General features: G+C 33.4%; 1 protein-coding gene across 6 annotated transcripts in view; it reads right to left on the bottom strand.

The window, feature by feature from the left end:
• The window catches only part of LOC126744529 (AF4/FMR2 family member lilli), a 343,999-nt gene that overhangs the window by 124,466 nt on the left and 202,098 nt on the right, over positions 1–17,435 (bottom strand). For 5 of the 6 annotated variants that reach the window (XM_050451967.1, XM_050451970.1, XM_050451966.1 and 2 more), the window contains 2 exons: positions 14,981–15,073; positions 14,866–14,899 (listed from right to left, as the gene is read on the bottom strand). In XM_050451967.1, coding sequence (XP_050307924.1) covers positions 14,866–14,899; positions 14,981–15,073 — 127 coding nt within the window. Of the gene's footprint in view, positions 1–2,220; positions 2,616–14,865; positions 14,900–14,980; positions 15,074–17,435 lie in introns of those variants that run through there. The other variant, XM_050451971.1, reaches the window with a different exon arrangement.

Below are 17,435 nucleotides of genomic sequence, written 5' to 3' on the forward strand. Positions count from 1 at the left end.
TACCTGACTGTTGATTGGGGGCAGGGTCCACTCCGTCTGAACGGGGCCCCGTGGTTGACACCTCTAGGACTAGGCTAGAGGCGCCCGCAGATTAGTCAGTTGGGAGGCTTCGAGAACTTTCAACAGGTAGTAGGTGTAACCAACCTTCAGGTGGTGGTATTCCAAGCAACCGGATATGAATGCGAGTTAAAGATGCAGATGAAGTAAAAGCTAATAATAACAAAAAAAGCAAAAACAGGGATACAGGAAGTATTGAAATAAAGAAGTACAGCGCTAAACACAGAGACCACATGTGAGGTTCAGCATGGATGATGGTTTCATGGAATTCTTTTGGGTAAGTAAATTTAGTTCAATAAAATTCGCTCTTTGAAAAAGTTAATGTATTGATGTTCCTTTAAATTAAATTGAAAAGGATGCAAATAAAATAGAAAAATTGGAGAAACTTAGGAATGTGACATGTCCTAACTTACTGAGGAAAGAATGAGGTCTTTTTTGGATTGTTTTTAACACAACACTAATTTTAAAAGAAGCAGGAGACCCTACAAACTCTTTACCCTATTTGTCAAACCAGCAATTTTGATAAATTAGTACACACTAATAACAAAAGATATTTGGACGAGATAGCGTTCACCTTTTTTGTAAAATCTACACACAGTTTCGCTACTCTGGAGCCTTTCACGCCCAGGTGAAAAATAACCTGTTAATCCAAATCTGTCAAAATGGTTTTCCTCAGATTTTATCGTGTATAAGTCATTTGTCAACCTTGGAACCTCCCAAAAATTTGTAAAATCCTTATCATCTAGGTAGTGTCATAGAGATCTTGAGAAAATATCAATATTACGATTTGACAGTTAATTTAATTACAAATTATACTGAAACAGAATCTTATTACAATTTAACTACAATAAAAAGATATAAAAATGAAAAAAAAAACATCCAATTTTACTAAACTGGCTTTTTAAAACCTATATTAGTATTTAATTTCGATGATTTTGAAAATGTTATTAATTCAACTAAAAGCGAGTCTTTCACGTAAAACGGCCCCATGAAATTTAATTAGTCAGAACTCAGCGACTGACGAAATATTTAAAGAAAAATATAAACATTTCAAATATGCAGAGCATTTGATTTAAGTTTGGACCTGGGTAGACGTACATGGGAAACTACTGGTCCGATCAATTGGGAAAATACATTTTTTAATATATGTGACTATGCGAAATCTAATAAAAAGTACTATTAAAGTGGGAGAAACTATTTTTTTAAATTAATTTCATGTATTTAAAATATTTACATATGAACAGTATGAAATAAGACTTTCCTTGAATAAGATATTAAAAATGTTTATTCTTTTATTATCTTATTAGGTAGATAAATTTATAATAAACATAGTGGGGCAACCCGTAAATCGATAACTTAAGCATCAGTTTAAAATAAAATAATAATTATACAGGGTGTCCCAAAAGTATGGACTCACCCAAAAATCTTGGGAAATATGGGCGCTAGAAAAAATCTTTAAATACAAAAGTTTTGGGGAATCAATCGGTGCATCTGATGGTGACTTTAAACTTGACCTTGAGCTTGTCCTTCACGGTTATTTAAAGGTCAAAGCGATTTTTTTAAATGGGAACCGCATTTTTGACACCGGATTCTGAAAGAGCGGAAAAATTTTACGTCCGGGTATGTATTGAGGTATGAGGTTTAACATTTTGACTAATTCCTGTAGTTTAATAAAAAAGGTGAAAACAAACTTTAGTATTTTAAGTAAAATTAGTAATTTAAAAATTATTTAGCCTAATTAGCCCCACTTCTTTAGTTACGTTTAAAGATAGTTAATGGTCAATGTCGTAGAGAATATAATTTTTAATTTATAAATTCTCAATATAATAATAATTAGATCAATTTAAAAAATGTAAATGTTTGAAAAAGTACCTAAAAATATACTATTGTTAAAGCTGCTCTATAGTCTGCTGACCCCATAGAAATCTTGGATATTACATCTACTGAACTGTCAATTGTCATATTTTGTGAGTACATCAATTGATAATTAATAAAAAAAGAATACAAAAATATTATTGGACATACTTAAGTTTTTTAAATATACACCCTATATTTCAACATTAAAAAATACGCCAATCACTTCTAAAGAATACATTGAAAATGAAAAACATACTGAATAACATTATTTCGGAGTTACAAGCTACAATTATTAAAACATCATACCATTAAGGGCAAATAACTCCGAAAAATCGCAAGTCGTAGTCAAAGCTTCAGTGTAAAAACTGTATCCCGCCTGCTGCTCCCTCTCATATACATTCAGCTCCCCCTGCAGAGCAGTGAACAGTCCCTCGGTATAACCCGTAGCCATTCGATTAATCCCCTTCTAGAAACTCTTTCTTCCCTTTCAATTGTACAATAGATCGATTGTTAGTTCACTGAGTCACTATCCACTAGCAGCCGTTTGACACCGTTTACGTAATTAAATAATTAACTGCTTAACTTTTTCCTTTTTTATGGTCCATATGTAACGAAACTGCCATTCAATAAGGCACTTAAACAGTTGAAAGACACTAAGTTCTTATTTCTTCTTTTGTTGGACATGCTAAACATGCACGTATAAAATATCTAATGGATTGGAATTAGAGAATAATTCCCATTATAAGAGGTTTTTTTACATTTTATATTAACTGAAATTTTTTTTAAGTTATTGGCGGCCAACTTCAACTTCAAAGCTCTAAGATTAACCGTTTTTTTTTAATAGTTAAATGTCTAAAAACAAAAGCAAAGCGAAGACATTTTAAACTCGACTATAATGAAAAGTAATAAAATATAGGGATTTTGCCTTTCCATATTAATTATACCTATTCGAATGAACAGGGCTTACTCGCGAATTTAATGCGGGATGTTCATAAAATAGAAAGTGTTATTGTGTAATATCTGATATTTTTTTATAAAATTACATAAATAACCTAAACAACATGCATAAAAAAATCATCCTAAGCAATCCCAATCTTAATTCTTATATAAAAAGAGCATTTTAATGTCTAAACATTAAGAAAGATATAAAACAGCATTTAAAAATAACTGCAGTTTTATGCGAGTTTTTCATTTCAGAATTAGGTACTGCCGCTTAATATAGACGAGAAAATGTAGATTTATTACATTATATTATTTTAGAATTAAAAGGCACTTTTTAAAAGCTTTTTGACTACATAATAGGCTTTTAGTTATGTTGCAACTGTAGCTAAATTTTGATAACAATTTATAATATTGATGCTTTGTAAAAAAAGCTTTGTGAATGATTGGCGCCATATATAAAGAATAGCGAACTACTTTTATGAATAATTAATTGGCCAAAGCCAGTACCTATTAGAAGATAAATATTAAAATCGTTTGGAAGAATGGCTATAAAAATGAGAAAAGTTAAAACTTTAAAATTAAAATGTAATGCCTTAAGCCATTTTTCCAATTAAAATCGTAAAAGGCGTAACTATATTTTTAAATTAAATCAAACCATTAAAAATGAAATCTGGTGAACACACAGAGTCCACTAACTGTTAGGTGTCACAGTACCGACAAACAACAGATCAGCAACCAACAATTAATAGCCGACCGTAAACCGTAAAAACACAAAAAATAAATACACGGAAAACTTGGCAACAAGCGAAACGCCGCTTCCGCGCGCCATGTGTTCGCGGGGTCTCGACTCCAAACAAAGGAAAATCGTTTTGCACATAAACAACTCGCGCGACACAGCCGCCTAAGGTCCGAAATAAAACTTTCTAAGTGAGAAAAGAAACAGCTTAACGATTACTCGGTAATACCGGCGTGAAAACTTTTTAAGCTGAGTTTTTTCGGCGTTTCTACGGGAATATCTGGAATAAAGGGCCTAATCGCAGGGCCTATGAACGGCCATTACATAAGCGTAGTAAGAACTGAATGGCGGCAGACAGGCTTGTTGAATGTCAAGAGAAGTGCGGACGACTGCAGTTATTGTTCAGTGTTGCCACGTTTTTTAAGGGAATTTTCTATTGTAGGCTTACGTGACTACGTGTGATCGGTTAAATGTGAGGAGTGGGGGGCAGAGAGGAAGATTCTTTTGAGCTTTTATTTTTGACTTAATTATTCATAAATTTAATTAATGATTTCTTAATTAAGATATAATTAATTAAACTAACTAATGTGATTTATATCATCTAGCTACTGTCTCTTCGGAATTAAATAATTCGAAAAACACACATATGCAAAAAATCTAAGAGTTTTGCCATCGCCAGAGGCGTACCATTTCCGAGGTAAATTCATTACACTATTTTAATATTAATTAATTACATTAATTTTAAAAAAGAACAGTGCAAAAATGTTTTGAGTTTTGCCGCTGTCAGAGGTTTACCATTTTCTTACTTTTCTTCTTCCTCAATTACAGTGCACTCGCGTCGTATTTCGACGGCCGCCCAATATTATTGCTTATAATGAACCTACAATTTAATGTGGTTTCCGAACCACGAGTGTTGATTTGCAACACAAACAAACGCAAACCATGCCCATGCCAGGATTCGAACTTGAGACCACAGGATCGCATCGTGAACACTTGCCCACGGTGCTACCGGGATCCGCATTTTCTTAATTAAAAAAAAAAAGAGAAAAACTTGTAACTAAGTTTGGGTGATTGACGACCGATGGTACGTTAGCCGTATATTGAAAACGAAACGTAACATTTTTCTGAAAATTTGGTAGCCATGGTAACAGACAATGCTCTATAGGTCTAAAATATTGTCAACGCTGCAGCGTTGCCGCTTAAATAGAAAAATGGCATTACCTTTGATTTTTTAAATGGAACAGCCCATACAGTGCTTTCATTTCAAAACGATCCACCCTTTATAACTTTCTTAAAAAAAAAAAAAAAAAAAAAAAAAAACACGTCAAATTAGATATACAGGGGGACGTTTACTTATGCATTTACTGAAGTTCTGTCAATCACCTTCTCACCTCCAGCTAACTAATATATCAAATGGGAACCCCATCGTGTGATACATCATAGTAAGCAGCGTAAAATTCTCTATTCAACGGTACCAAAAAAATGAAATCGGTAAATGTGTAAGCAAATAGTTAGCGAAAATGTCTAGAAATAAAGAATATTTTATTTACGCCAAACATTTTTTATAATAGATCAAAAAAAAAAAAAAAACAAACAATTTAGAAGTTAAAATGTGTAGTAACAAACAGTACATTTATTTCAAGCAAATTATTTATTTTTTTAAGTAAAGAATGTGTACCGTTATTTGCGAGAAAAAAGACTGTCTTCAAATTTTTTGCAAAAATCTTTGCAGTCTTATAACTTTGTATGTGTATTTATTTTTTGCGAAACCTACCTAATAGGCACAAAAAAAAAACACTGCAATACCTTACATTTTTAAGGCGTTTAAAAAGCAGGCGATTTATTATTGTTAAAACTGTCAGTTTGACGCGTGCAGTTTTTCAATTTTAGTTAAAACAGTGAGTTAATAAAATGGTGTATACGCTAGCCGAAAGAATAGAAATAATTTTCCTTTATGGAGCTCAAGATCGGTGTGCTCGCAGAACCGCGAGAGCATTTAATGAAAGGTATCAAGATAAAAACGTGAGCCATAAATACGTATTAGAATTGATACGAAAATTTGAAGAGACGGGATCGATTTGCAATAAGAAAAAATATGAAAATAGAGTTGTCGATGAAGCATGCCAAGTTGAAGTACTAGGACAATTTGCTATGGATCCAACTTTGTTTATACCAAAGGCCGCAAAACTAATAAATATTTCCACTGGTTCCGTACATAAAGTTAAAAAAAAAATAAGTTTTTTCCTTATAAAATTCATATTCTTCATGAACTCGGAGAAGATGATTTTGATAGAAGAATTCAATTTTGTGAAGTGATGTGCCAGCGAATTGACGACGATCTCCATTTATTGAAGAACATTTGCTTCAATGACGAATCGACTTTTTTAAATGGCCTGGTGAACAGACATAACTGTAGATACTGGGATAATGAAAATCCGCATGTTTTTCGGGAAGGCCATACCCAATATCCCCAAAAAATTAATGTTTGGGCAGGAATTTATGGGAATTAAATAATCGGGCCATTTTTTTTGGAAAAAAATTTGACTGGCGAAATTTATTTAAACCTTTTAGAAAATGCAATATACCCTTCCATCATCCAATCTATGAAAAATCAAGTAGATCAACATAGTGCTATATTATTGAATGAAAATAATATACATTTTCAGCAGGATGGAACTCCCGCGCACTACACTTTGGTAGTTCGAGAGTGGCTTGATGAAAATTTTCGAGAAAAGTGGATTGGCAGACGTGGTGCAATCGAATGGCCTGCGCGGTCTCCGGACTTAACCCCACTAGACTTTTTTCTTTGGGGCTACTTAAAAAGCAAAGTTTATAAAACCCCACCTGAGAGTATTGAGAATTTAAAAAATAGAATATATCAAGAATGCAGAGAAATTAGCGGGCAGACCCTTGCCAATGTTTGTAAGGAGTTTGAAAATTGGATTTTTTATTGTCTTGCTAATAACAGCGCGCATTTTGAACATTTAATAAAATAAATTTGTTAAACTAATTAAATTTGTTTTTCTACCCTACCGATTTACACTTTAATTGCTTCTTGGTCAATCAATTTTATTTTTTTTTACAATCATTGATAGCATAATGAATGCCCTTTAAAATAATGTATCACACCATGGGGTAGCCATTTGACATACCAAAGTTTGGCATAAATAAAATATTCATTATTTCGAGACATTTTCGCTAACTATTTGCTTACACATTCACCGATTTAATTTTTTTTTTAGTACCGTTGAATAGAGAATTTTACGCTCCTTACTATGATGTATCACACGATGGGGGTTCCCATTTGACATATTAAAGTCAGGTTAGCTGGAGGTGAGGAGGTGATTGACAGAACTTCAGTAAATGCATAATTAAACGTCCCCCTGTATATCTAATTTGACGTGTTTTTTTTTTAAGAAAGTTATTAAGGGTGGATCGTTTTGAAATGAAAGCACTGTATATTTTTACATGATTCCCTGTTTCGTTTTGAGTCTTTTTTAATCATACTTCCCTATCCTATTTCTATCGGTTTTCGAGAAAAAAATAACTTCGCGTGTTTTTTGTTAAAAACCAGGGGATAACTAATTCTGTATTTTTCAGCCATTTAAGTTCCTAAAAACATTACTGTAAGAGACAATCTTGATTAACAGGATCGTCGAAAATTAACATTCTTCATTTACTAAATTCTATGTTTTTAAATGGAACCCTCTTTATTTGTTAATCTAATAAACAGTTAAAATACCTGCTTCGCTACGTTTTAGAAATAAATATTTATAATCGTGAAATTTAATAATTTTAAACGTTTTTATTTTGTAATATCTCGCTGACGTAACTCTTCTTTACTGTTTACTGGTGTTGCGTACACTCGTTCCTTGATATTACCCCACAAATAAAAGTCAAGGCGTGTCAGATCTGGCGATCTCACCGGCCAATCCCATGGTCCCCTACGCTTCAAAAAATCTATCATCAAACATGTCGTATAGTTCTCTGATTACGCGGAGCTTCGTCACATTAAAATCAACAAGTACAAAAATCTTGCAAAGGCAGATTTCCCAAAAAATTACTTACAATACTTCTTAAAATTTCAAAAAATTTGGCAGAATTTAAGTCATCATAAATAAAAAATTTCACTTGATTATCAATTTAAACGGCAAAATACATTAAAAATAATTTTTTCTTGAAGACCCATTTATTTTGTCGCATGTGGAATCAGGCCAAAAAGGAATATTTTTTCTATTAAAAATTCCTTCCCTGGAAAATTTTGCTTCGTCACGTCGGTCCAAATTATTTTTCTTAGAAAGTCAAAGCCATTGCAATTTTTTTATACCGGTATAAGCGGCAACGCTGCAGTGCTGAAAATTATTTAGACCGATAGAGCATTGCCTATTACGATGGCTACCAAATTTTCAGAAAAATGCTACGATCCGTTTTCCATATATGGCTAACGTACCATCGATCGTCAATCACCCTGTATATATCAAACTTTACTAATTTCTCAGAGTTGATACACGGATCGCGCCTAAATGTTAACTTCATGACATTTGGACGTAAGGAGGAAGTGACCGTCAAAATAAGTAAGTGTAAAATACTAACCAGAAAACGGTTCGACTTAGGTTTGACAACCCAATAAAAAATGAGGACCAACCCTTCATGCATTTGTAAAGCACGCGATGTTGCCGATTGGTGAATTTTATTCGGAAAACTGGGGATGTCGGAAGCATTTATAATAAATGTATATGTGAATCTAATCGAACGTGAATACACAAATAAAGAGGGTAATATTTTCCCTATACCTCGATAATCTGCGATGTTTATCCAGACATCCTCTATTTTATGATTCCATTGGATATCTATAGCATATTTACCATTTATAGATTCTGCAACAACCAATTATTTGTGATCAAATAATTATTATCAAATCACAAATTACACTATATTAATATTAGCCTACCATGTTAGTTTTCTTTTTTCTTTAACTACTTAGTGTATTCTAAAATAGTTTCGGCTATCTCAGACGAATCTATAGGTCACAATTCTATGGATAGACTTTAACAAATCAATAATAATAGCACTAAGAAAGGACAATAAAAATCGTAACACAGCAAAAATCGCTACCAATACCCACATTAAAACTGTGATAACTATACAGTGAGGACGCGCAAGTTGAAACAAATTCATTTAAAATTCAGAGGTGTGTTCGGACAAAAAAACGCTCGGAAACGTTAATTTTTACTTTTTGTCGCGATTTTTCATGTATACAGGGTGGACCAAAAATGAGCTACGACTATAAAGTTAATTTTTTAAAATAGAAACACCCATTTTTTATTTTATTTTTTAATTCTGTATAAAGTTTTAAGTATAAATTTTGTATACCATGTCCTATACCTAACCTCAATATTTGCGATTAAATTTGCTATTTGATATTGAAATTTGCGATTAAATTTTTTATAAATAACCACGAATTTTTGGAATAGTTTATAAAAGAAAAACAAAACAAAAAAATTAAAATAAAAGTTCAAATTGCTGACCATTAACTTCCTGACAGTAACCAAGTCGATATTTAAATTCTTGTAATACTTTACTTGTTGTTTGAGGCCGGAGTTGTTGTATTTCGGCTCTAATCCTATTTTTTAATTCTTCTAAACTTTCAAGTTAGAAAAAAATCTTAAGTTATAAAATCTAAAGTTTATCAAAATAAACTTTAGATAACCCCATAGATAAAAATCCGATGGGGTTAAATCTGGCGACCGTGCTGGCCATTCAATAAATCCTCCCTTCCAATCTATCTATTTGGAAAATGTTGGTAAGGTAATCTCGTACTGTTCGCGAATAGTGTGGGGGGGCACCATCCTGTTGGAACCATATCGAATCTGCCGGTATAAATGGGTTTTCACCATTTGGATAAAGTGCATTAAACTAGATACTATCCGATTTTGAAGCAACTCTAAATATTGTTCAGAGGTAAGTGCGCCCTCAATAAAATCGGGACCCACAATTGACATGCCCACAAGTAAAACAAACTTACTTAAAAATTGTGGGTTTGCCTTACATTTATTCATCATTATTTCGCAAAACTCTATTCTGCGGATGTGATCATTTTCAATAGGCTCCTGAATTAAATGAATTTTATATGTATGCCATTTATTCCTATGCAAATATTTTAGAACACATTCATGATTTACTAACCGACTGATCTGCAGCAACTTGTCGAGTTGATTTATGTGGATTTTCTCTTATAAATCGAGCAAAATATCTAATTGTCTATTTTCTGGAAGCGTGAGACGATCCAGGTCATATTTATCTCTAACATGACCAAAGTCTCTAAACTTTTTTTCAATTTTGCTTACTACGAAATGTGTAATAGGCCTCTCCGGGTACTTATTATTAAACAGATCGCAAACTTCGGCCTGTGTTTGAGAGTTGTCGCCATATCTTACCATCATCAAAATTTCAGTTCTTTGTTTTTCAGTTAAACGCGCCATACTTTGCCACTGCACTTGACACTTACTGACGTTTACGTAAAGTAATACATACTGTTTCGATGCGATTAAATGATGAACAAGGTGTCAACAATCAAATATACCTGTTAAAAAACTATAAAAAAAACATGTGGGAATATGCCAGGGGCGTACCCAGGTAGGGGTAGGTGGGGGAGGGGGCAGCAGTAGGGGCAGGGGGCTAGAAGATTAAGTAACCCTCAATTTAACAGCGAATTAAAAATGTGTTACCTACTCTGCGCAAAATGAAGTGTTACAAACAAAATATCTTTTCAGTCAGATATTTTGATTTGCTATTTTTTTATCTATAATTAAACATTCTACAACAATTCGATATAGTATACTGTTAGCGACTCAATATAAATTTAAATCTCCCGCAAAACCGTCGCATCTCGTAGTTTCCGCTCCCGCTGAGACAATCAGAGCCATCTAGGATTAAAGTAGAATATAATTGGGAGAAAACAACATCTAGCGCTATCTAGTTACGAACGACAGTACCTTTTCCAGTAAAGAGAATAAGATAAATCTGAAATAGCATCAATTTATACGGTCAATCGCGACATCTTCTATTGGATAGCAATACCACGAAAAACGTTCTAGCTGGAAAGAAAAGGCAGTGAGAGCAAGTATGAGACAAAGGACGGAAATAGAGTCGAGTATTTTCTACGTATTTCGGGGGCAGGAATATGAATATATAAGCGGGATCATGATTGAATTCGGAGTTTAATACAAGTGAATATTTCATGCGCCATAGTGTCTTATAGATTTGTTGCGGCGACGCGAGATTTAATTTACGTTTACTCCAGAAAACAATTGGAGACTGCAAATATTACTCTGTCAAATGGATATTAGGAAATTCTTTGAAAGAGGTGAGTCAAAACAAAACCTAATATGATTATTTGATTTCTTTGTTCAAACCACAAAGTTAAATAATTTTGAATATCGCAATTTTACTTTTACTGATAGGAGTCCGAAATAAAAGATATTTGAATGTGATGTTATTATAGGTATCTTGACCTATATTTTCCGTATTTTCGTCCTATGCCTAAACACCGTAAAAGTAATTTTGTGTATCCATTTTTTAGGGAAAACACGCGAAAAAAGAAAAAAAGGTGGGGAAAGTAGCAGTGGCCAAAAGCATACAAGGACCAACCTTCACCTAACAGCAAAAAATGCTGCCAAAATTTTCTTGAAAATGTTCTTGTAGGCATCCAACTACAAAGTGGACACCAAAAAGCAATCGATGAAAACAGACCAATACAGGGTGTTTCAGAACTATGGGATCAAACTTCTAGGGGTTGTTCAGTGCAACAGTAGAATCCATTTGAGTATAGGAACCCATATCCGGAAATGTGTCACTACGCCACTACGGCCCTAAGACGCGTTTAAATTTAGAAAAAATATTAATTACCTAAATAGGATCTGATGCATTTATTTTTACCTTTTGTATATGATACCATCACAGCAATTGTTCAAAATGTCTTTCTCCAACCTCAATACACCGATTCAAACGCCGCACATGATTTCGGCGGACTACACTAAAAATTTAATCCTCGTTTTCAATGATTTCAAATGCTGCTGTTATTCGTCCAATTAAGTCTAGCTCTGATTCTACTGGAGTTTCGTAGATTAAAGACTTTACATGTCCCCACAAGAAAAAATCGAGCGACATTAAATCGGGTGACCTAGGAGGCCAAGATCCTGCTCCACCTCTGGCAATCCAATGGTGCCCAAACCGCTGAGCCAAATACTCGCGTACTTGTACAGCAAAGTGAGCCGGCGCTCCATCATGCTGAAACCACATTTGCTGTCTAACGTTTAGTGGAACATTTTCAAGGAATTCCGAGAGAACTTTCTCCAAGAAACGCAGATAAATAGGTCCTCTTAACCGTTCCGGTAGAAGGTATGGCCCAATTAAATAATCATCAACAATGCCTGCCCATACGTTGACAGACCAACAATTCTGATGTTTTCTTGGAAAAATTGCATAAGGATTTTTTTCGTCCCAAACATGGCTATTCCTACTATTAAAAATACCGTTTCTTGTGAAAGAGGCTTCATCGGTCCACAAAACATATCGTAAAAAATTTGGTTGTGCAATGATGTGATTCAGAAGCCATCGACAAAATTGAACTCTAGGATGATAATCGGCTGCAGTCATACCTTGAACTTTCTGGAAGTGTTAAGGATGGAGTTGCTGCTCATGAAGTACCCCCGCCAGACAGAAGCGTTACTCGTATTCATATTCTTAGCGACGTCACGTGTGCTATTTGATGGTTCATCGGCAACTCGCTGAAGCATCTCTTCTTCAAATTCGACCGTTCTTACGGTTCGAGCAACACCAGTATCATGCATCTTGGTCTTAAACATGCCTGTCTCAGCGAGCCGCCGATGAACCGCAATAAACTTTTTGTATCCAGGATGCTGTCGTTCGGGATAACGTTCATGATACAACCGCGATGCTGCGCGTGCATTGCAGTTTGTTGCTCCGTATGCCAAATGCATATCCGCCAATTCTTGATTGGTAAAGTTTTCCATTAGCAATAAATGTTTAAAAATTGTAAGCTATAAAATTTTTAAACATGACATTGAGAATTGACATTAATTAGCGTTGATTTTAAATAATTGTTGTTATGGTATCATGTACAAAAGGTAAAAATACATGCAGCAGATCCTATTTAGGTAATTAATGTTTTTTAAGTTTTAACGGGTCTTAGGGCCGTAGTGGCGTAGTGACGCATTTCCGGACATCGGTTCCTATACTTAAATGGATTCTTCTGTTGCACTGAACAACCCCCAGAAGTTTGATCCCATAGTTCTGAAACACCCTGTATTGTTTTGTGGTACACATGATATGCCTCTTAGGGGAAAACAAACAGATGAGGGTGTTTTATCTTATTGAAGTTGAGAATCAATTCAGGGGACGACAAATTAAAGAGTCACGTTGGATTTGATGGCTGTTCTGCAATGGCAGGGAAAGAGGGTGGCGTACAAGCCATTTTGAGAAAAAAATATCCTCGTGCTTTATATTTTTATTGTTTAAGTCACAAACTCAACCTTGTTGTGAATGATGCGAACGCAGTAATTATACACTGTAAAGGATGTTATAACGTTTTTCAGAGAATCGACTACACGTCGAAATTACGCTCCAAACCTATCACGATTGTGTGAGACGAGATGGTCCGAAAAATATAAATTAGTCAGAAAGTTTTCTCAACATTTCCCAGAGCTTGTGAGATCTCTAGAAACGTTATCCGTAGAGGTTAATTATGCTACCAGAAAGTCCGCATATCAGTTGCATTCAGCCGTTACCAAACCAGTGTTTATTATTGCTTTATAAACAATAGCCAAATATTCAGCAGTTTTAGAATCAGTAGCGCAGACAATGATAACGAATATTGGCGGCATTCCCTGATAATACCATACATTGATTCACTCATTTTATCATTGAGTATTCAATTCTCCCAAGAACATACTCCAGCGTTTGCTTTAAGTAAGCTACATCCTTTGTATATGACCAAGACCAAAACCAGCATTACAGACTTAAACAAGAACACAGAATCATTCCAAGAATTTTATAACCTGGATATCACCGGAAAACTGAATCTTTGGCATAATATATGGGTGAAGAAGGCCTTGTCAGATGATTAGTTAAGGGACATAGAAGTAGTTGATCTATTCAACGAAGCCAACATTTTTACCCTGCTGTCAGAAAGGCATTGATTATTTTAAGCACCATCCCATGCACCACGGCGACCGTAGAACGGTCCTTCAGTACGCTGCGAAGAGTTAAAACGTGACTTAGAAGTATCATGTGTGATGAAAGGCTTACAGGTTTAAGTCTGATGAGCATACATCGCAATTTAAAAGTTTAAAAGAAAGCAGTGAGTTTATTGAAAAGACTGTCATAGACAAATTTTCGGCAAATCCGAGAAGATTACTGTTAAATTAATATACATATATTTTATGATTATTAGATATATAATATTTTGTTTTGTGTCAAAGTAATTAATAAGAGTCAATTTTAATTTTTTTGTTTTAATATACGCGACCGACCATCTTCTCGAAACACGCTACTGATTTTACGACTGCAATATTAAAAATGCGTATAATTTAGAATATGAATTCTGCACTGAAACCTGTATTGAGCCACAAAACCCTCTACGTCTTACATTTTTATTTTTTTCACTAAATATGTAAAAATGTGACAGATCCCTTCCTGTTTTTTTTTCTTTTCTTTATAAATTATAATCTTATACCACTGAAGCTAAAACAAATATTCAAGTTGAAAAATAGTCGAGAGCAATAATTGTCTTGCGTGTGTCCATTACAATATTTTTGTATACTGTATTTTTCCACCTTTTTAATTAGTTCACTTTTTATTGTTTTTTTTTTTTAATCATAAATGATTGTTTTAGTCCAAATATTTGAGATATGATTAATTGTTCAATTACAATTTTTTCTGTTAGCGCTAGCTACACCTTCAAATTCATAGATTATGTATGATCAAATAAAACGCTCATTTAATTTTAATAATAATAAATATTAGGTTTATAAATGCCGCAGTGGACTAAATGAGTAAAAATAAACTTCTCAACTGCTTAAACGTTTATAAAATCAAAATTAAATGCACAAAAATGAGACGAAATTAAAAATATTGCTGTTAAAACCGACTATCTATTCAAACAAACTATCTAACATTACTACAATTATAACAAATCTATTCATGTCTGTTGCTTTTTTATTTATGACTACTATTTATTTACCAAAACTTACTTGTATCTGATAAGGCTACAGTTGGTTCATTTATCTGAAAAGAAGTTACAATGAATTTTAAGATAGAATTAGTAATACACAATTCAGAAAGATTAAAAATATATACTTTGCATACCTTGGCTAATGGGTTGTACTGGTACTTGTTATCTGTATCTATCCTAGGAGTTGCAGCAATAGCAGACAGAGGTGTAGATGGCATAATCATTTCCTAAAAGCAAAATAAAACTAATGCGTTTACAGTACAAGTATTAATGTTTAATGTTAAGACGGCACTATATAATATCATGTGTCAATTTATTGTTACCATTTTGAATAGTTTTTATAAAGACTAAATTAATACACTTAAAAACTGAACCGATTTAAAGTATTTTCGCTAGTTTTATTACAATATACAGACTAGTGCCTCTAATTAAGTCGGCACTATCTTTGTTAATTTTTAAGATACAGGGTTGGTTAAATTAGCAAACTAGTAGGATTTTTTCTGTTGATTAAAACGGTGAAAACACAAAAAAAAATTAATATCGCGTTTTCGAGACAATGTGAACAATGTACTTTTGTTAAATGAATACTCCCATATATTTTACATATACTAAAAGCTAATAATTTTCTTAATACAAACTTTTATTTACACTAATAGCCTAAACCTGAAAATAAAAAAGTTATAGCAATATTAAAAATTTTACTAAATTTAGCTTTAAAATATACAAATACCATCAAGTAAACTTACTTAATTTACATTAAATGAGCAAAAACATCGCTACCTTGTTCAATACGTTTCTAAGCACGTTTAGGCACGCGTCTAGTAGCTTTTAAGATTGATCTTTCACCGATTGAAATATTTTTCTTTGTTTGAAGTTCATCAACGGTTCTGCATATTTTACTCTAAGAGGGGTTAGGTCTAGTGACCTCGGAAACCAACGAATCCTTTATCGTTACACAGGCTATTAAGTAATATTCTTATATCATTTAGTGCATTCTTACATCATAGGCAGGAGCATCTCCGCTCCAAGTTAACATCCAAATAATCTTCCAGCGCTCCAGATATTATGAGGTCAACATATCTCTTTTGGGTCAAAGTGTCATAAGACAGATGTTCTTATACTTAGCTTCCTATTAAGCCGCACCAAACATTTATACTAGATTGATTTTGACGGTTTCTGAAATCAGTAAGGAAAATATTTTTTTGGAACCAATTGGTGTACATTTTTATGGTTAAACATATATTTGTTTGAAAAATTGGCTTCGACGCTCCAAATTATGTCGTTTAGAATATTATCATTTGCTTCATATGCATTACGTAACCACTTGCAAAACGCTCTCTTAAAAAAAAACGTCCTCTTTGGTTATCACCAGGCAATACTGGTCGATATTTATATGGCACAAATTTGTGTTTCTTTAAAACCCGCCACAATATTACTAGGCTCATACCGTAAATTGTTGCTAAACCTCTAGTTGAGTTTTCCATATGAGGTTCAAAATATGCCAAAAAAGAAATTTCAACATACTCGCTTACTATATATTGGTACCTTGTTTTCCTCTCCAAAAGTTCAAAGCTTATATTTGACAAAATAATTAATATATACTATAACTTTGTACTATATACGTTATAACTTTGTTATTTTTAGGTTTAGGTTAATAGTGTAAGTCAGCTTTTTTATTAACAAAATAATTTTTTTCGAATTATGTAAAAAAATATACAGGGCATTCCATTTAACAAAAGTACATTTTTCACATTTTCTCGAAAACACGACGTTCAATTTTTTTTTCTGTTTTCAGCGTTTTAGACCGAAAAAATCCTACTAGTTTGCTAATTTACCCGACCCTGCATCTTAACTGTAATGGCTGACTTAACCGTAGACACCCTAGTTACGAAATTTACTGAAAATTATAACTATTATTGATTATATAACTTTAAATTTGGTAAATTGCCTAAAATGCTATTGCCTTATTTGCCATAGAAGTTACCCCCTATAGCAGTGGTTCTAGGAACTAAAAAATAATTTCCACCAACTTCTGGCTTCCACCATTTTCCCTTGGCCTCTTTGATAACATTCTTTTCCGCAGGTCATACAATAATATTTTTCGAGAATCAGTCAAGAGTCATTCTTAGTTCACTTATTTGTTTTAATCTTAAATTACTCGCTCATCAAGAAATACAATAAGCTCAAAATCCAAATGAATTATTTTGAACAGAGCGCGACCATTGCATTCGATCCACTCGGCACAGCAAAACCATCGCGGCCGGCATTCACCTAGTGTTTCCGCATTGATAGTTTAGTCTAGCGATTAAGACACCGTGGACCATAGAGGTTCATCGAATTTGTAATTTCTTGAGCAAAATAATTATACTACATATTTTGTTATACAGGGTGTTACAAAATTCGATGCAAGTATTTTAAGAGCGTATTGTTGGAGTTAAAATAAGTCTTTTTTTTGCTATAAATATGTTTCATAAATTGCTTTCCCTCAGAGCTTCAGCCCGCGCAAATTGCTTGAAGAAAATCGATTATTTGAAACCGTAACTAGAATTATGCATCAACTCTTCTAAAAATGTGCATGTCCTCTTTTTC

The sequence above is a fragment of the Anthonomus grandis genome, chromosome 14 (genome assembly GCF_022605725.1).
Source record: "Anthonomus grandis grandis chromosome 14, icAntGran1.3, whole genome shotgun sequence".
Lineage (NCBI taxonomy): Eukaryota > Metazoa > Arthropoda > Insecta > Coleoptera > Curculionidae > Anthonomus > Anthonomus grandis.